The 20,984-nt window shown below is 36.8% G+C and overlaps 1 protein-coding gene across 2 annotated transcripts in view; it reads left to right on the top strand.

Annotated features, from left to right (window-relative positions):
* The window catches only part of LOC134564674 (transducin-like enhancer protein 1), an 81,783-nt gene that overhangs the window by 44,704 nt on the left and 16,095 nt on the right, over positions 1-20,984 (top strand). For both annotated transcript variants that reach the window (XM_063423695.1, XM_063423696.1), the window contains exons 9-14: positions 7,316-7,432; positions 10,507-10,560; positions 12,142-12,294; positions 13,125-13,269; positions 13,966-14,156; positions 15,600-15,676. In XM_063423695.1, coding sequence (XP_063279765.1) covers positions 7,316-7,432; positions 10,507-10,560; positions 12,142-12,294; positions 13,125-13,269; positions 13,966-14,156; positions 15,600-15,676 — 737 coding nt within the window. The remainder of the gene's footprint in view (positions 1-7,315; positions 7,433-10,506; positions 10,561-12,141; positions 12,295-13,124; positions 13,270-13,965; positions 14,157-15,599; positions 15,677-20,984) is intronic.

Raw genomic sequence — 20,984 nt, 5'->3', positions numbered from 1 at the left:
GTAACAAAACTCACTCTGTTTATGTCAGAGGAGAATTTGGGCTCTATTCTGTTCCTTTTCTCAATTAGAAAAGACAAGAATTAGGAAAAGACAAGAACTAGGACAGATAGCTGTACAGTACTAACCTCTGACTTTCATTGCTGCTTATTTAATATATATACAAGTCTTTCTTGACAGGTTTTACTGGAAACTATCTGCATTATCTTTTGCAGCAGTCTTTTAGTTTTAGATTACTAAGCAAGAAGCATTCATTTCAGCTTGCTTAATGTTATTAATGACAGTGTATCACAGAAATAATTTTAAGCTGTGTTTTTATGAAGTCTCTGACTTATTAAGGAGTTTTTTCTCTGTGTAGGACATACTTCTTTGAGAACTGTTAGTTGACTGCAGGAATCCCTAGGTAGTGATGAGTGATCATCACTGATGAGTGATGAGACATCACTGTGTTTTGATTTGGTTGTTATGTGTCCTGTGCTTGCCCTGGTCCCAGCTTCCCTCGCCCTGTCTGTCATGTCATTTGGTCAAGGCTTTGGATTTAAAATCAGATGCTTAGTGTTGGGAAGTTTGGACTAAGAATTCATCTTGTAGGTGAGAATAATTCTTGCCCATAGAAGGAGAACTATCAAAAATCAAACCTGGCTTTTGTGTTGTAGGAGAGTTGCAGGATCACTTGTTTAGTCTACTATAGATGTAAATTTTATTTAAACTATGTAAAATTGTTGCTGCAGTTGCTTCTGTGTCTAACCATGTCTGTGTCCATATGTCTAACTGATGATTGCTTGTTTATTACCTGAAGCAGACTGATTTTATGCTGGGTTTATCAATAATTAAATTTTAAATAATCTGAGGCTTTATATCATAAAGGAATTTTGCCATGTGGATATATGGAGTTTTGGACACTACACTATGGTCATTCTAGCTTCTTTTTGGTCTCAGTTCAGGATAATACTGCACAGTTAACTTAAACTTTAATAGCTGAATACATGTGAACTTGGACTTAAAATTGTTTAAATACAGTGTTAAATCAAAATCTTGACTTAACAGTAAAGGACACCTTCAATGAAAGAATAATTCAAGAGATAGTTAAGTTTAACTCTGGCTAAAATGATCAGCTGGGAATTACAGGCTCTTCAAACTTCTCTAATTCTCTTGTATTTGTAATGGAATTTTTTTAAATGTAAAATATATTTTTAAGGATGATAGGAAATGGGTCTCAAGTACACAAGGGATAGCAGAAGGTATTTCTGGTTATTCTGTGTGGTTGAAATCACTTGATAACATCTGGGTCATCAAGATAAAGTCAATTTGATTTTCAGAATAACATTTTAAAGGTAATGGTGCTGCTAAAAATCCTGACAGGCATGCTTTCATCATCCAAGACACCAGACGCCATGCTGTTTGTAAGTTACCTAAATTCACCATATTACTGTGCAGTTCTACAGTATGATTTCCATCAAATATGTCTAGCATGACCTTCGAGCACTATAAGCAGAAGATAACAGCTTGAAATGTTGAAGTCTGAAAGGTTCAAATTTGGTGTTTGTCTATGGGGTTTTATATTGAGTGTTTGTGACATAACTTTGAGTTAAAGCATATTGTGATAGATTAGAGCATATTCATTTTAAAATTAAATTTGGATTTACTTTTTTTCAATCTCCTTAGCTAAATAAGCAGTCACAAGCTTTTACGTATTGTATGTCTAGAAATACACCAAAATCAGTGAAATTCTTGTAGTTATAAATTAATATAAAGACATGGTTTCATTATTTTTTATTTTGACCAGTGTAACTACTTTTGTTATATCTAGATAGCAAGGGCTACATTTTCTTGTATATATTAGCTCAAGTTCCAGAAAGTAAAATGAAGAAGAGTTTTCTGATAAATGCATGTTTGTGTAATGTGTAACATATAAGTTATTAGTAGCATACTTACTACACAAATGCTAAAACTATTTTGTCAGATTTAAATTGTGTGCCTACGTGGGTAACAACTGGTGGGTTTTGGCTGATGTATCTCTTAACAGTCCCTAGCCTGGGTCATGTTATTGTGCAAATGCAGGGATCCCTTCTAATGTGGCAAATTCTGGCTGCTGGTCATGAAGCCAGGCAAAGGAAGCAAGTTTTGCAACTGAAACTGAAAGCTTTGAGACATGTCAGTATAAAAAAACTTTGATGTCCACATTTTTTTCTTCAGGAAACATACTTGCAGCATTTTTTCAAACTCACTGTAGACTTTCATTTATCACTTCTCTTCCGACTTCTCTAGTATCCTGTTTGTACAGCACAGAAATGCAAATGTTTTGATGCACTCTGTTGTTACAGTAGTAATTTTCAGACAGTGAAATCTTACTTCATTGTATGCTTAAGTTTTACATTAATTGGTGTTTATCTTTTGTCCTCATGAAAAATACTGATCTTGTGTTAAAAGACCTGGGAGGTATTCATAAATTTTCCCAGACATTTTTTTGCCTTCATCATTAAGTGTAAATGTTGCTTTTGTTTTATAAAGCAAATGTTCTTTTCCTACAGTAGAAAAATATTCCGTGCCCTGAGCTCTGTATCCTATTCTTCTTTTCCCAGTATTGGAGAAGGGGGGGGATGAATAACTGAGTGCTGCTTTTGGAAGATATTATGTGCAAGCAGTTTTTGGTTTGTGTTGTAATTCTTTTAATGTGGGGAGGAAATTCATAAAAGTTGTTATATGGAAGTTTAGGATACTGGTCAGCGTAGCACAGGTAGGTTTCTTGAACTTCTTGAAGACAGAACGGCTCCTGCAGAGGTTGCTCATGTGTGAGAGCTGTGGGTTGCTATGTTGCAGTTTGTAGCTGATAGAAGGCAGCATAAGCTTGATGACAAAGGACAATGCGATTGAGGTGGTCTGGTAAAAATTTTTTATGATTTTTTGATTTTGACAAACAGTAGCTCAAAAATACTGAAATCAGCTTATTCCTTGTTAATGTCTTCTGGTTGTAAAATCTTGTAACTTAAAACAGTGCTTGAAAAGATGGTGAAGTCAAGTAGCTTTCCATCAGGAGTAACCTGGCACAAAACCTACTGATGACTTCGTAAGTCAGCTTTGTGTTTTTGACATACGTGTTTGCAGTAAGTATATTGAACAAATTGAAGTTAATGATTCTGGAGTAGAATAGCTTTGACTGTAATCTTCTTTTGCCTATCTAGGGGATATTAAAGTCCGTCTTCCAGCATCTCCTGTATTCCTGTCAGTTGAGTCCTAACAAAGAGTAGCTGATGTTTTGGGTGTAGTTGTTAGACTTGATCCTGTTTCGCCTGCTCAGCAGGGAATTGCACTTGTTCCTGTCTGTAGAAGCACATCTGTAGATAGCACCCGTGGGTGGTGCAGCAGCAGGGCAGAGGTCCCATGCATGGTTAAATAAACTCAGAGGCTCTACTGAGCAAAGCAGGCAAGCCCGAGTTGTTAGCTGTGGTAACTGGCTGTGATGGGTGCTGGCTGTCCTTGGCATGGATGTACAGGGAGTCAAGGAATGAGCAAGCCTATGTGTGCTCATCTTTGGGGGGAAAGGGGAGCGAGAGGACTAAGGAGCCCAGCACTAGAAAAGATCTTAATTGGGACCAGGTGTAGTCAAACCATGTGCACAGGTGTAATGTAAATACTGTTTTGTAATTGCTGTAATGATCAGCACAAAGTCAGTTGTCAGTTCTGTATGTACTAATCTGTATTAATTGTCTGTGCTGTATTATAAGTGGGATAACGGGATAAATGAGATACTGTTGGCTCTCAGCCTGTACCTCTGGCACACATAGTTGAGGTTTGGAAGTGATTCCTGTGGGGAACAGTATGGCAGTCAAGCAGGTGCATTTGAATAATGAGCATTATATTCCTAGTAGGGAACCTGCCTTCTTCCTGTGCATCACAACCAGGTTTTTGTTTTGCATTTGCCTTCTAGTGGTTTCAGTATTTAGCTTTTGCTGGCAGCAGAGTTGCTTTAGAATCACAAGCTGCCTGTTGTACAGCATTTATGTGATCTGGTAGTTCTGACAGAAAGCAGTCCTATGTTAACCTCTTTATTTTCTTTTGGGACTTATTTGAAGAAAAAGGCTTCCTCTGTATAAAGCAAATTATAGAAAGAAAAGGAAAACACATCAAACTGACTTTGACCACATCTGAGCTTCATGATTTGCAAATGTTGCATTGGTGTAATACTTAATAAACTGAACTTTGAAATATGAAAGGAATATCATCAGTCATGTATCTCATCTATTGAAATGAAGAGAAAAATTGGTGCCATGCACTTTTTCTTTAGGATATAAACTATACATGTATATGTCTTTTTTCCCTTTTTGCATAAGCTGATTATTATTGACAATCTATCCCAACTGAAAATTTCTGTAGAGTTATTAAATTATAGCCAAAGTAACAATTCTTGTCCTACTTTTGAAAATAAGTCATTGTTAGTAGACCAAGCAGATTACTCTTCTGAAGAGAAGATAAGGAGACTCTAATATTGTGAAGCTGTTGCTGCTGTCTTCAGTCTGGCCCTGTTTGATAGTGGACAAGTGTAAACTCAACCAGAGCTGAAATGAGGAAAGGTAGCTTTTTCTATGCTGTCCTCACTGTTCCCTGAAGCTTAACCTCAATAGCCCAAGGCTTATATGATCAATTCTTTACCAGTTCTTGTTGGTATTTTCATTTAATTTGTTCTTCAGTGTTGTGGATTTACCATTTGCAGTACTTTGAAAGATTCATATTTTCACATTGTTGAATGAAATATTTGGTAGATTGAATTAAGGTAGTTTACTGTTGCAAGCTGTTTTTTCTTTACCTGATTTTAGTCACAGTTGTTAAAACCATCTTGAACTTGTATGGGAGACAAAACAGGAACATGTTAATTTTTGAGTTTACTGATGGATTTTGCCATGAAAAGAGCACAATCTTAATTGCAATTTCTGATGCAGCTGTTGGGAAATGAGCTGCTCTACAACAGCTTCTAGCATGGATGCTCTGATCACAGAGAACAGTGGTTTAAATTAATGTGGTAAGTTGTAGAAAGGTGGTGTAAATATGACCACAGGGAATATGTTTTGCAGAATAGGCTTGTGATATAATTACATGTTCGTGTGAGAAACCATCAGTCTTTTGGATAAAAAACAAATCTAATAATCTTTGTTTGGCATTTAGGACACAGTGGGAGCTGGGATTTCCTACGTTATATTTCACATTTTTGAAAGTCTGCAAGACAAACATTATAAAATAATGTCAGCATTGTCTCAGTAGACTAAATTAAAAAAGAAGAAGAAAATCAGCTGTTGTAGTTACACCTGTAGGTTGTCAAATTTTGCAAGCTGTAGCTCCAAATAGCAGGTTTGCTAATTTTTTTCCCAGATGTTGTTTCTTTGCCACCTTTTTGCTATTCACACTTTTTGTTTAGAAAATTTAGATGAGGAGCTGACTTTATTCTCTTTACTGTATTTGCTTTAATTGTTTTCATATAAACTCTTCAGTAGAAAAACAGGTATTTTAAATTACTTTTGTTAAGGAAAATATCTCTTAACTAAAAGATTTTTCTCCTTAAGAGGAAAATATTTCTGGTCAAGTTTGAATTGACACCTTGCTTCTTAAAGGTGTTTCTCATGTTTCTTAGGATGTTTCTACTGCCACAAACATGACGGATTCAACATTAAAACCTTGAAAATTGGTTTTAATGGTTTTCAGATTAGTGAATCCCTGAATCCCTGAATTTATGTGCATCTGGGAGGAGATAAGGGGTTAAATTCCGAACGTATTTGTCAAGGCAATTAGTTCAATGATCCAACAAGCCCACCTTTTAGCTACAAAACATTTTGGTAAAGACATTATTTTGAGCTTCTTTATACTGAATTTCAATAGACCCTCCTATATGCTTTATGTAAGCCCTTTGGCATTTGTTTAGCTTGAATAGTCATGAATAAAAGAGCTTAGAGTTGGCTTTAAAATGCAGCTTCTGAATTAGCAAAAAGAGGATTCAGATTGCCTTATGTACCCTGTTCCTTGTCCTTCTCCTTGGGGCTAAACATTTGTGTCTGAGCAAAACTAACTTGATGTCTTCAGGTTTTAAAGGGGAAGCTATTCAGTGCACAGTTCACTGGCTATTTGTATATGTTTATGATATATTACAAGTAAGTATCTCTGTCCCTTGGGTAGATCTAAATATGTCCTTTGAGGGCTTATATTGAAGTACGTGTTGGTATTAGAGTTCTCTCTAGAGAGGGTTACTTGTATGAATGTAAACGCATGTTTACTTATATATTTATGTGAGCCTATATTTATTGATCTAAGCATGTACTTGGCTTTTAGGATCTCGGCTTACCAGGTCTTTGTGAAAGGAGATTTTTTTTCTCAACCCATTCAGTATTGTTCACAGCATTAACACATCAGTGAACAAATTGCCCTCTTGCATATGCTAATCCTGCACTTAAAAGAACTCATTGTAACACATTTTAATGCTTTAGCTGGAACTGAGATGGAGATGGGAATCGGGAATCACAGGCATATCAAATTGTCATGTGACTGAAAAATGTCTGAAATGCTCTTTGGGTCAACAGTTTGTACTTAGCATAACTTAGCATGAATGAAAGCAGTCCATGTAGTTTGAGGAAAAGATTAGTCTTTGCTTTTGTCTTTTGTGTGTTGGCCTCAGTTTTTCAGATCAAGTCTGATTAAGCAACACTTTAGCCTTAATTTCACACTAGTAGGGAATGTTATGCTGGAAGTAAAATATTTGATCTTTGTTTGCAATACATTTGAAGGGATCCAATTGGAGTTTACTCCAGCTAACAGTTGATTACTGCATAAAGGTATTCAGCAAATACTTGTTATTTTAGGCATTAAAAACAAGCTGCTATTTATCTGTCCATACCTGCAGGTGTACATACCAAAGTTTCATCTATTTATGATGTTCTAAGACTTACTGGTCAGTCAGATTGTGTAGTAAATCTCTTTTATTATATGGAATCTGAATATTAAAAAAAAATGTAAAATCGTTGTTACTTGCTCATGAATAAACCACAAGCCTGCTTGTTCTCCTAAACAATAAATTCAGTTGAATTAATTAGTTAAATAGATGGTGACTGACAAGTGAACTAAACTTTTGATAAGTTGAACAATGGAAAGCAAAGCTTCTTAGAATGTGTGAAGCTGTACATGTTTGCTTGGAGGACTTTGTTTTGAATTAAATTGAAATAAAGACTAAGTAGGTATCACATTTCTAAAGCATCTATCACATCAATTTGAGGTTTTAAGAATATATGAAGGAATCCTAAAAGGAATTTTTGACTGACCTTGTTTTTTGTCTTTACAGAGTAATTCTCTGTTGGTCCCGGAGAGTCTACGAAGCACAGATAAACGCAGGAATGGCCCTGAATATGCCAATGACATCAAAAAGAGAAAGGTGGACGATAAGGACTCCAGCCACTATGTAAGCAAATCTGTGTCAAGGAAATGATTAATTTATTTGCACATACTGTGCTTGTATGAGGAGTAAAAGAGCTGTGAAGAACAGGGCAACTTTCCTATGGCTGAAGTAGTACATGAATATATGTGCCAGAGAGGGACAAGATTAAAACTGTGGGAAGAGCAGTGACTCAGTAGTTCAATAGTTTGGGATGTTGTGAAGTAATAGTCCTCAACAGGAGTAGCTGTTTGGGATTCATGTGTGCTCTGGGGCATTTTTCAGAGCTTGAATGACATTCTTTCTCAACTGCTCTAGAAACTGCAGATTTGTTTGAAATGGAGGTTTTTGTTACTGAGAGGGGTTTGGTAAATTTTAATGATAAGTAGCTATTACCATGCTGAGTTATAATTACCATTACAAATTGCATATGCTGTCAGGCTGTACCAGCTTACTGAAGCTTACTTTTGGCTGATATGGCAATTTCAGCAGAAAGCAAATTGAAATATTGAAAGTTCAGAGTTGTGTGTTTGGCATTTTTGACTAGCTTGCTTGTTGCTTGGTTTCGAAGAGACACTTCAGTACAACAATGTATGTGATGATGAGAAGGTTCACATAGGCTTTCGACTTCCAGTCTAAATGCTCAGCCGAAACACAGGATGGTGTTTGAAAGGAGACCAGGACAGGAATGAGAGAGTACTGAAAAGCAAAATTTAAATCTAATAGAACATACTGTACTCTGACATAGCAATAATGGGGCAAATTGTCTGGTTTATGTGATTCAGATCACTAATTAGTTCTTGGTTACTGAAACCAAAGAGAAAATTAGATGCCATTTTATTTTCTCAGTATTTGTTAGGGTAATTTTAATTTCTCTCCACTTGGATCAGCTATTAGATATTTTAGTGCAGTTAATGGTTTTACAAGTTGTATTTCCACCACTTTCTAATAATAATGTTTTGATTACGGAAGGGTTTGGCAAACTTCCCCATGTTGACTCCCTCAGCTTTAAGGGTTTGGCATTTTTTATTTTAAATATTTGGAGTTAGGCATTCTTAAGCAATGCTTGATATGAAAAGGAAGAAAAGCTTAACTTACTCGTTTTTCTTGTGTTTCTACCATAAAGAAATGTAAAGGATGCTATTGCACAATAGAAGCAGTTTTTAATCTACATTTTAAATATGTTTCTGCCCGCTGTTTGTTTGAAATGAATTTTACAGCTAAAGGCAGCATCAAATCAAAAAATGGAGTAAAACATGGATGTTTGAAAGTTCCAGATATATTCTAATCTTGAAGATGATTTTTTTTTTTTTAAGGTCTACCAATTAAGCAAAAACAAAGCTGCTGATTTTGAGCTCATTTTAGATGAACCCCTTGTAGGGACAAGGAAATGCTACTCTTGTTAAAGGGACATAAATGAGTTGTAGGACCTGTAGCTTTTGGAATAAGAATGAAAAGTGATTTTTTTTTCCCTTTCTAACTTTTGACTAGTTTTCATATTAGTACCTATGCAGTTTCAGTGTGACTTTATTACTGAGAAGAATCTTCTGGTATTAATAGAAGCTACAGGAGAAGCCTTTGATAATCCAAGATCGATAATTGATTAACTGATAATCCAAGATCGATCATTATTAAGATGACAAAGTCAGTGGGGTTCACTTAAATATTGTTTTGCAACGAATTTGCACTCCTCCAGAGGGGCATTTCTGGCAAACAAGTGTCACACGCTCCCGCACGCTCCCACATGCTCTCACACTCTGGGTGCTTCTTAATTCTCAAGAGGTGGAAGATGACCAGAGCTAAAGCTTTCACACCCTTTGTTTGCACCTGTTGATGGGATAGCTTCCTGAGTAGCAAATAAAGTGACCAATCTTTGTCCAGTGTTATTCTTGGATCCCTAATACATTTGTAGTATTGCTTGAAGCAAGATTCAGCTGTTATCAAAAAGGAAGGGTTGAAACTACGTGTTGGTTAGGGAGTTTTTTCAATTGGATTTTTTTCTTATTTTTTGTTGTTGTTGTTGGTTGGTTGATTTGGGGTTTCTTATTTGGTTAGTTTTGGGTGGCTTGGTTTGTTTTTCTAAAGCGGTGTGGCCTGAACTGAGAGGAGGGATCTAGTGTAACATATGAAAGCTCAGACACTTTGAAAGCAAGAGATGGAGGACAATTGAGCAATCTTGTATGTCTGGTTTGTTTGCATAGAAGCTTTTTAACTAAGACTACTTTTATTGGAAATACCAAACATTTTCCCAAAACTTGAAAAATTTCAAGTTTTGACATTCACTGAATTTCTTTGATTTTGAGTCAGGACTCGCCTTCTGATTGAAACACTCTGTGGTACTGTGGAAATCACTAGACTTCTGTGTATCAGAGTGTGTCTGCTGGCGCATCCTGGCCTCTGCTGGAGAGAGGGGCCAGGAGGCACTACAGCAACAACAATCATGAGTAGACCAGCTCAGGTCTCACCTGATCTTAGTAGAACAGTCAAAATGCAGCTTCACAAGCTGCAGTGGAACGTTTCTGTTAGGGGACGTCCAAGTGGTTTGCTTTTCTTGGGCAGAAGTGTTGAAATGCCTTGGCTTTTCTGAAGTCTTTGCTTCATAGAACTTTTGATTTCAAAACTTGCCTTTCTGAAACAAGGGCGGAAATGGTGCTGTCACTTTAAGGAAGAGGATTCATCGAACATGCCAAAAAGCTCCATTTTCTTGAGATCTGTTTTTTGGTATTTTTCCAGGTATGCACAAGCAGTACATTCTCTAAATTAATGCAAGATGAGTATATGAAGAGAGTACTTTTCTCTTTCAGGAGTAGTGATAAAACTGTTTATGATGCTAATAAAGGAGGGCTTTTGGACCATCTTGCACTGATGATGAGATGCCCATCTTTCAACTAGTTCTGCCTTACTTGGGTTTTACTATTGTAGCAGAAATAAGGTGTTCTTTTTCTGTTTTAATTGTTCTCCCTATTGCTAATAACTTAATGAAAGGCCTTTTGTTTTTTGTTTAGGAAAAAAAAAAAATGTCTGAGTAGATGCATAGTCTTTCTGTCTGGGCTCTTATTTTACTAATTGAAATGAACACTATATTTATTTATTTTTAATAGGACAGTGATGGGGACAAGAGTGACGATAACTTGGTTGTAGATGTATCCAATGAGGTAACTTTTTTCATTTTTGTAGTCTTGACGTTTGCCCAAAGGTGAAAGGAAAACTACATGTAGTTGTTAGAAGAAAAATAATCCTCTTTGTGGATATGTTAAAATATTCACACCTTCTCCTTTTCATTAGTTTATGTCTTCCTCTGAACTTTATCTGGCTGCCTTCTCAGTTTTTCCTTCTGCTGCTTTGTCCAGGTCTCTTCCCTCTGCAGTTAACATTCTGACACTTCACAGCTGTAGTGCAGAGGGTTGTGGTGAAGTGCATGTGGAAGGCTGAGGTTTCCAAACTACTGTCTTCAAATGAAAAAGGAAGACGTTATCTCATGTTGTATTTCATAGTAGGATTGTTATTAAAAAAATTACCTTAAAAATTGTATTTTAATCTCCTACGTTAAAGATATTTTCCAGAAGTGCTGTTTTTTTAGAATTAAGTTAGTTTACAAGATTTTCCAGAGATTGTAGACACTTTTTTTTTCCAGGGCTGAGATTTGGTAATGGCATCAACATGTAAAGACATGGGTGCTCCTTTTTCTTCATCTTTTATTTTATATAATACACAGCTTTAGGAAGCCTGACTGTGTAGTTCTGGTCTGTGAAAAGCACAGGGAGAGAAGCTGGTAGAGAAGTGCCTTCAGTAGCTCCGGGTGCTCAAATGATGTCAGCCAAGTAAAATATCGGTGTCCAACTAGTGATTTTAGTAATCCTTTCAGAAGGTGAGCTCACAATGAAACTGCTTAATAATCAGTTGGTAGACTTCGTGCCCTTTTGTGAGGTGTGATTTCTCCCTGATGCTATTCATATGAGCCAAAGGAGCGTGGAGAACCTGCAGAGCTCTGATAGCATTTTAACTCGTGGGGCTGGCTATTTCAAGTTAAAGTAAATGCAGGGAGCGTCTCTGGAACAGAGAATAATAATCACCTGTGAGGTGATTTCAGTTTTCCTGTAGATGTAAGTGGCAAGGCAATTACAGATCGTGTTTAGCTATTACGGCATATAAAGATCCCTGTATGGGCCATTCCGCTTAAGAGTTGGACTTGATGATCCTTGTGGGTCTCTTCCAATTCCAATTCAGAATACTCCGTGAAATCTGTGAAGGCATGAATCTGTCTCTTCTTCTGAAGGTAGAGATGAGCAAGGTCTTTATCACCTAAAAGAGGTTATTGAAATGTTTATTGCGACAAGCAGAGAGTGGAGAACATACACCATAAAAAGTGTCAAGTTCCTGCAGTTTCTGTTGGTTTTCCTTGCTCTTACCACATTTTCTGCACTTGCTTTAGTTTGTACTTAGGTATGCTTTGCAAGCTCTGTGCTTGAAAACAATTTATGATTATATGTAGTGTAAAATAAAAATAGATTGCTTATGACTTTACTTACTTCTCTAGGCTGTTGAAGGGATTTCTGCATTTTTTCTATAAAAATAACAAAAAGTCTTGTCATTTGCACTTATCGCTTAAATTCTCCTAGCTTGTTTTTTGGTTTTGTTTTTGTTTTTGTTTTGTTTTTCCCATAGACTTCTTAGTGGTGTTTGTGTACCAGTTTATGACGCAGTTCTACGCTGTTCTTCCCTTCCCATTGTTTTAGGATCCTTCTTCCCCAAGGGCAAGTCCCACTCATTCACCACGTGAAAACGGTATAGATAAAACCCGCCTACTGAAGAAGGATGCCTCCAGCAGTCCAGCATCTACAGCCTCTTCAGGAAGTTCTGCTTCCCTCAAATCCAAAGAAATGGGTCTGGTAGGTAGCAGTCTGTGGTCCAGACAGTCATCTTTCTTGTAAAATCTAACTCTCCAGTCTTCTGCAACTACTTGTGGCACAGATTACCTGACATTAAACGTTTGAGGCTGAAATTGACCACTGTCTTTCCAGAGCTTTAAAGTATTATTGAGCTTTCCTCCTCAGCAGTGTTTTCTGCCTTGTTTTCATTTCTTGTATTTCCCGCATTTCTGTCTAATGAGTTGCAAATTTATTACAAGGAACAAGAGTTGCTTAAGCGTTGGTTTGCGTTTTTTGGGGAGCAATAACATGGTTATTATGGTTTAACATGGCCTGTATATAGTCACTAAGAAGTTCTTCAGGCTTTTGTTAAACTCTCCTAAATAAGATGTTATTCCTTGGAGACTTCTTGTCTCCAATCAATAATTTGATCTGATTCTCTTAACTTCTGTGTCATGTCCTTTGATGCTATCAACTATGGTGGTATTTTGTTTTTGAAGTTAGATTTTCTGTGTCCAATAATAATTGAGATATTTATGATTTCAAACTAGAATAGTTTGGTAATGCATACTGTATTTTCCTGAAAAAAAAATGAGCTCAGACATTCCTTTTTTTATGTCAGTAGAAGAGGAAAAAATAACTTTCTATGTTTCTTATTGTAATTTTGGCAGCAATCAGAAAGGTCAACATTTCTCTCTCACAAGTTAATGTTGTCAGCATTGTGTGGATTTATGAAAATTGGCTGAGGGACTAGGTAGTAGGTGCCCAGCATCCCAGCTGCTGTTGTGATAAATTGTATAATATGGCCCGGATTAAAAATAATACTCATTTAATTTGTTTAATGATACCAGCATGAAAAAGCCAGCACGCCTGTTCTGAAGTCCAGCACACCAACTCCTCGAGGTGATGTGCCAACCCCAGGCACTAGTGCAACTCCAGGACTCCGTCCAGGCCTTGGCAAACCTCCAACAATGGACCCTCTGGTTAACCAAGCTGGTAAATACATTACCTCATGTGTTTTTATGGTTCCAGAATTAATTTTTTTTTACATATGTGGCTGTTAACTAAATATATTGCTTTGTTCTTGATATCAAGAGAGGGCTTGATGAGAAGCAGATGTTTGGATTATCAGGAGTTTGAATATCTTTCTGTCTCTTAGTCTTCTTTGTTTACTTTTGTCTTTATCTTTTTTTGCAAATAATCCAGAGACTGAATGCAATATAGAAAGACTTCTCAGAAGGTTCTGGTACTTACTCTGCATGCAATCTCTTCTACAGTCTTTGTCTGAATCTACTAATATTTGCTGCAGTGCACAGCTTGACAAATGCCGGGGGAAGTTTACTTTTGCTATTCAGGCTGGTACACACAGTTGCTTCAGACATGAGCTGTGTAAACCATGTCTGTCAGCTTTAATGCTTAATTTGGCAAAGAAGAGATTAATGTAAACAGGGGAATATTACAGAAATGGAAATAGGTAATGCCAGCAGAGATTGTTAGAAGTAATCATCAAGTTCAGACTTCAGTAGATCTTATTTACACTGAAAAGAGCCGGTGGTACTGACAGATTATGGCAATGTTTCTTGACAGTGTGTGAGAGGGGAAAGTGAGGTGTTTTCAGGGGAGAAAAAAAAGGGCTTCTTTCCTGTATGCAGGAATACATAAATAAACCCACTTAATTTCATTATTCTGTAGCTGCAGGTTTGCGGACGCCATTGGCAGTACCAGGACCGTACCCTGCTCCGTTTGGAATGGTACCTCATGCTGGCATGAATGGAGAGTTAACCAGTCCAGGGGCAGCCTATGCCAGTCTGCACAATATGTCACCCCAGATGAGTGCCGCTGCTGCTGCAGCTGCCGTGGTTGCCTATGGAAGATCTCCTATGGTAGGCCATACGCTGCATGCAGTCGCAGCCCCGTGAGCTGTGGTTCACTGAGAAAAGCTACATGCTTCATTTACCACTGCAGAATTCCCAGCTCATAACAGTGCCAGAGGCTTGACAGTTTCACTGCATGCTTCACTGCATGCTTCACTTTGCTGTGTGGCTGAAGAAACAAATTTGCACCTCGAAAACAAAGAATCTCAGTGTATTAATGTATGTTTTCTTTTTGTCCTTCGCCTTTATCAGGGCTTTAACTGATGAATAAATGCCAAAAAATTATTTTGTGCTGCTGTATAAGGAAAAGTAGTTTTGGTAGACACAAAGTCGTTCACTGTAGCTGTGGACATCTGCTTTTTTTTGTTGCTGAACCACATTTATATCCCATATAGACATAACAAATTAATCTTGAAGCATGTAAAAGTCTTTTTATCTGGGTCTCTGTCACTATCTTTGGTTGGTTTTTTGGTGGAAATCAACCTGAGAAGTTGGTCAGTACCTATTTTGGAGCTCTGAGGTGAGGTGTGTTAAGAATAGTTGCTGTTGTGGGTGTACTGAGTAAATGGGACCCTGGAAGTCATAGTGGCTTTTCCCACAAAATAACCTAGGGGTCTGATTCTGCAAACATGAGCTTGATGGCAGCTTTCTGCATAGACAAACTTACCTACTTGTAAATTTGCAAAATTGGATTTATGCTTGTCAACTTCTCATTATTGTTTGTTTGACCACATTTTTCAAAATGGCAAACGGCTTTAATGTGAAAATGTGCAAATTTTAAATAGTTTACACCCTCCTTTTAATGTAATAACAATGCGTATTTTAGTATAATGTCCAGAAGAAAAACAAGTCTTTTTGGTCCATAATTTCTGCTTGGATTATTTGATAAACATACTTACTCAAGATATAAAAATTCAGTGGAATTGCAGCATGTAAAAAGAATTTAATTTTTTTATCTGTGGACAAGCTTGTTTGCACCCCACAATGTGTCCCTGTGAGATCTCAGCTGCTGTGCCCACACAGCATGCTCTGGAGGCAGTGAGATGCTAGCTGGCGCCCAGAGCTGTTTTCCAGCACCACAGTGTGCCAGCCTGAGTACATGCTAGCTTTCTCAGGAGTAAGGAGCATGGGCATGGCTTGGTGCTGACAGGGATTCTAATTCCAGGGCTAACACAGGACTCTCCCTGCTAACCAGGACTACTGAGTTATGCTCAGTGGTGTGAATGCATGATAAATTATTTTCTGTTTTCATATGAGTGCTTCTATCAGAAGCATGCTCATGGAAAAGGTCTGGGTTTTGCCCCCCAGTGGAGGGCTGTGCAGTTATCTGATACTGTGGGTAAAACCCACCTTTTGGTTAAATGCATGATATTTTGGGAGTAGAGAAAAGAGACTTGCTGAGAAATGGATGAGAAAATCCAAGTGTGAGATTAATTCGCTTTTTGTTGTCAGGTTGGGTTTGATCCTCCTCCTCACATGAGAGTACCTGGAATCCCTCCAAACCTAGCAGGGATTCCTGGGGGAAAACCGTAAGTAACTTTTAACATTTTGGTAACATCTGCAATATTTAGAGGGAATGAAGTTACATTTGTCAGTGAACAGGGATTTCGAGGGGCATAGTGTGTGTTTGTTCTTAAGAGGGTGTTTTAGACTTCTGCAAGTAGAACCTACAGCATAAAAGTTCTCAAATGGTAGTTGTCATATCCCGAAACAGGTGTGTATATATCTATTTCCAAGGAAAAGTTGTTGAAGGTTTTACTTTAAGGTGTTTTTAATTTCATTTTTTCTGGAAGAAGTTAACTGGACTACAAGCTAGATGGTAAATAGTGGTAAAATAGGTTAGATAAAAATATATTGAAACTAAAATTTGCACTACACTGAGGATAAATTTGTAGTGCAAACTTGTCTGGCACTTGTTTTGTCAGGCATGGAAATCTGCAATTGATGACAGTGGGTATCTGAAGCAATGACTTTAGCAACAGAACACACACACCTTGGATAATAGAGCAAGCTATTTACAACTTCTGCGTGAGTGCAGCTGGAGAACAAAAGGATGATGACGAAGTTGTGGAGCAAGTGGTGCATACATGTAGAACAGTTTCCACAATAAGTTATTTTTATTTAAAACTTTTGGTTATTGGTGAAGCAGTTATTAAATAAAATACTTCTGTGATGCTGTGACTTATGGATGTTTCAATAAAATAAATCCAGCAGCATACACAAAATATTTCAGTAATTTGGCTTTGGTAGACCATTGACCCTGAACTGAACCAGTGCAGTAGACTTGTGAACATGTATGACCTCTGAAAATATGCAATTAATGTTTAGGTATTTTTGGACAAGTAGTCTATGCAGTTACTAACAGAGAAATTTTGACTCAGCTGTTCCTCTGGAGAAAACAGGGCAGACAGAATTCTAACAGTTTTTTCAACACTCTGTTAGAACCTGTTCTTTGTTCACACTTGGCAGTCAGTCTTGACTTCTCTTTCAATAGGAACTTGCAATTAGAGTAGTTTTTCTCTACCTAGGTACTTACATAATATTGAAACTTATTTAACACGTTGCATTTTCTGTTCAGGGATGTTCATGTTACATAATGTCTATTTATAAATCTAAATATAATTTTTCCTTTTGCAATTTCAGGAAACATTTAGAAACTATTACTTTTAGGATGCTAAGTTGTCAAGCTGTGTGAAAGTTATACTCAATTATATCTATTTGCTTTGATTTTGGAATCCTGATAGTAACTAGTAATGTCAGTTTTGCAAACATCCCTGAAAAGATATCAGATTACAGACAAAAAAGTGTATTTTTTCTTCTAATCTTTTTCCTTTAACAATAGGAAAGCAGCAGACTTAGTTTGGAAAGACATCCTGAAGGTGTTTTTGTGGTTATCCACCGTGCTCCTGGGAACAGGCTTAGCTATCTGTTGACAGTGTGAGAAATCTGTTAAATCTTTCTTGGTTGTACTTAAAGTTGGTAGTGTGTTGACAAGATTAGTGAAGTGAGGGCTCAGTGAGGTGGTGTTGTGTATCAAATGTGGTGTATTTAAATTTAGTGCAGTAAGGATCAGGCTTTGTACTCAAAACAGACACATTCTTGCTGACTTTCATAGAGTTCAGCATACTTAAATAAAATGCTTTTGAAAATTGCATAATTGAGTAGCTCTAAGTTTTTACTTCTAAACAACTGTATTCATAAGCTTTCAATAACATATTTCATTATTAACACCTTGCAATATTTTGTATTGTAATATAGTGAAACCTATTTTTGTTCAATCAGAATTTTTTTTTGTGGCTGAGTTCTGTTACACTGTTCAAGAAAAAGGACGGCATATGTATACTGCTCTACTTTGTATCCTGGTAATTTAGCCAAATTACTGTCGGGGGAAATTGTGTGGGGGTTGCTTTGGTTCTTTTAATGTTTTTACCTCTTAATTCACACTGTTTCAGATACTGCCTGCTTTGATACATACACCCTAGTCTCCACTTAATTTAATGTGTTCTGCAATGTTTGAGGGGTTTTGTGGTCATGTTACTTTTACATTTCTTCTAAAATTACTTCTTTGCTTAGTCAAGCAAGCCTAAATTCCATAAACTCATGGAACTCTCTTTTCATTGACAGCTATAAAACAATTTCACGTTTTAGCCTTGATTGGCTAGATGCTGCCTGCTACCTACAGCATTTATGAGTATCTCACCTACTTCAGGTTTTTCACCTGTATTTTCTGTACAGAGCAGATATAATCATGAAAAATGGTGGAGTACACCTTGTTTATCTTCAGAGTCAGCAGTTTTCTTGAGTGCAGATACGGTGACACATAGAATTTGTTTTATTAGATGTGAAATTTTAGTGAGTCTTGTTACAAGTGGTACAGAGAATTTTTAAATTTAACTGTTGAATCCCCATTCATTCGTGTATGCTTTAGGCTGCACATTTTAATCAATGGTTATGCTTACGCTGTTTTTTTCACCCAAGAGAAAATTATGTTCTCCACTTCCCAAAGGACACTTCTGGTGGCAGCCAGGTGTTTTTAACCCTTGTATTTTCTGAGATCTGTTAATGATCTGCTTGTTAGAAAAATGTGTAGCCTGTTAAAAACCCACTTGGACATGAACATGTGGTGTCTGAGTCCTGAACTCTTTTGTTTGATGCATTTAAATATGCCCTGGACTGTAAGTTTTTGGTGTGTTGCTTTAATAATATTTTATTTGCTTTGCATAGTCTTTCTAACAAGTACTTGGCTTTTTTATATTCTGTAGCTGCTAAAGTAACATTCTTATGGATTTTTGGTTTATATGAACCATGCCTTGTAATGGTTGGATTGTGGACTAAATAGAGTTTCAAGATTAGTGGTAAATTTATGTCCACAGTACTGCTTCCCTGGTGTCTAAAATTCTGAATTAATGGTAGTATTAATGATAGTATTGAGGACAAATATATTTCTCAGCATGTTTTCCTGGACAGTGAAAAGAGCTGAAAATATATGTTTCTCAGTTTAGTTGGAATACAAAACTTTGTTGAAAATGTTAAATCTTCCTCCTTCTACTTATAAGGTGACTTTCATTGTGGTTTTGGATAAGTGTACTATACTTCTTTGGAATTGCTTGATTTCAGTTTTGTTCTTCAGATCTTCATACTTTTGTAGTGAATGTACATTGAGAGATATTGTGAAGGAAGGCTCATTTTACTGTGTTATAGGAGATTAGGTGCTGTGTGCATCCCTGGCTTTTTTCTCTAAATGGACTTACTTGGTGACATGTATGAAGATGAAAATTCAGTCATTTCTGTACAAATACCTCTATCTTTATTTCTTGGCATTTTTTTCTATATGATGAAACTACACACTCAGATATTCACTGTTTTTTGTGATAACTGCAATTAAAAATGAGCTGCAATGCAAAGAAAAGCTGAAAGCAAAATGCAGTCATGAAGGGAAGGAACTTTTTGCTTTCATGTTTTGCAGTTGGGAGTATTGTTTTGGTAGTTAAAGAAGTCTGCTCGAAATGAAGGGATAAAGTGGAAGTTTTTGAGGTTTTTTTTTGAGGCACAATACTTTCGTAGGCAGGAATTGTGTGGATTTGTACATATATCTGAATACTGGAGAGTTTAGTTGGCAGGTAGTTTAGTTAATTTGCTATATTCTTGGGTAGTGAATTAATTGTCCTGAACTCTCCTCAGCATATCAGATGATATTTGCTGTATACTTATTTGGAAATTGGAGATTTAAGCTGAGAAACTGATTTGTGTTAGTATCACTTAACCATGATACTGTGCATAGAAACTGTGCAGGTTCTCAGTATTTACTGCTTTTGCACACATGAGAGAAGTCTCTGGATGCAGTAATTCAGAAAACTACTTCCATTATTCTGAAATAATATAAATAACAGTATACTATTTCTCAGAACTCTTCTAAGTAAAAGACACAGAAGTTTGTCTTGTTGTTGTTCTTGTCATAATATTCAGTTAATTAACAGTGTATATTTATGTATTATTTGATATGTACTTAGCTTATTTTATATTAAATTTTAATTGCATTTTTATAAGATAATTTTCTTTGTTTGTTGTTAGACCAACACAAGGAAGGACTCTCCTTTGAGCAAAGAGGGATAATCATGGAATCCATGATAGGATAGCCATCTTTCATACAGACAGAATGCTCTGAGTGAGACAGAAAACTGTGCTAGTCATGAGAGTAAACAGCAGTTTGCTGTCAGTACTAAAAGAGAAATGGGTGGTCAGATGGTGCTTGTTAAGAAATCCTGAGCTTTAGGGAACTCAGTAATTTGCCAGATTTCACTAGCTGTTGACTCTTTTTAGGTTAGATAATAAAAATTCTTGTCATTTTTGAATATTGAGGCCTATGAATATGTCTAGTGCATTAAAAATTGTCTTCTGTTGGTGTAGAACTGTAAGTAGAGTCCTTCCCAGGAGCAGCAGGATCTTCCTCATAGTGACCTGATGAAGAGGAAGCCAAGGGCTGCAGCAACTGAGCTGCAAATAATCATTTGCACTGCTGTCTCCAGTCCTGCATTCTTCTGGAGACAGACACTTTCCTTGTCCAGGGAGTGTCAGGAATGTCAGTCTGGCAAAACGATGCAAGACTTTTTGAGGTTAAAAGGTATTGTGTAACAAAAGTTATACCATAATACCTCGCAGGTACAAGTCACTAGACTTACCGTAAGCTGGCACTGGTGATGTTAGCATTACATGCCACATATCATCAAGCAAACAGGAACATTTACTGTTTTAAGTGCTTGTCTTGGCAGTGGAATTTGGCAATGTGTAGCCATTTCTTTCTACAATGGATTGCAGATAACTTGCACTGTAGAAAAAGCTGTCCTGACTTGTAAGAAACTATCACTGGTCTGTTTGTTAGCCATCAAATTCAGTCATCCTGCATCCTGATCAACAAGTTTTAGAAGCAAGTGCTAAAAGAGTATCTGTTTTTATGATTAGTATAGCTCCACTTTAAACATAGACGTACTGGTAAAATTCTACATGATTAAAAAATACACTGTATGGGCTTCTGATGTTTCAAAACATAAGAGTCATTACAATTCTACAGTAAACAGGAAGTGCTTGAAAAATGTTTCTATTGTCTTCCTCACACTCCATCTCAGCAAAAACTGAGGAGCTCTGTGTGTGCACCTTAGCATTTCGAAATACTAATTATTTAGGTATTTTGAATTGAACAGAACATTTAAGCTGTAACCTTCAAATGAAAAACAAAGTCATGGACAAGTAGATTATTCATCTTGGACATGCTGGAAAAAATTGCCTAATACATGCTTAATTGTTTTGCTTCAGTCCATGATAAAAGCAAGGGCGGGCTGA

The sequence above is a fragment of the Prinia subflava genome, chromosome Z (genome assembly GCF_021018805.1).
Source record: "Prinia subflava isolate CZ2003 ecotype Zambia chromosome Z, Cam_Psub_1.2, whole genome shotgun sequence".
Lineage (NCBI taxonomy): Eukaryota > Metazoa > Chordata > Aves > Passeriformes > Cisticolidae > Prinia > Prinia subflava.
The sequence above is the reverse complement of the archived record's forward strand: the minus strand, read 5'-3'. Positions and strand labels throughout refer to the sequence as shown.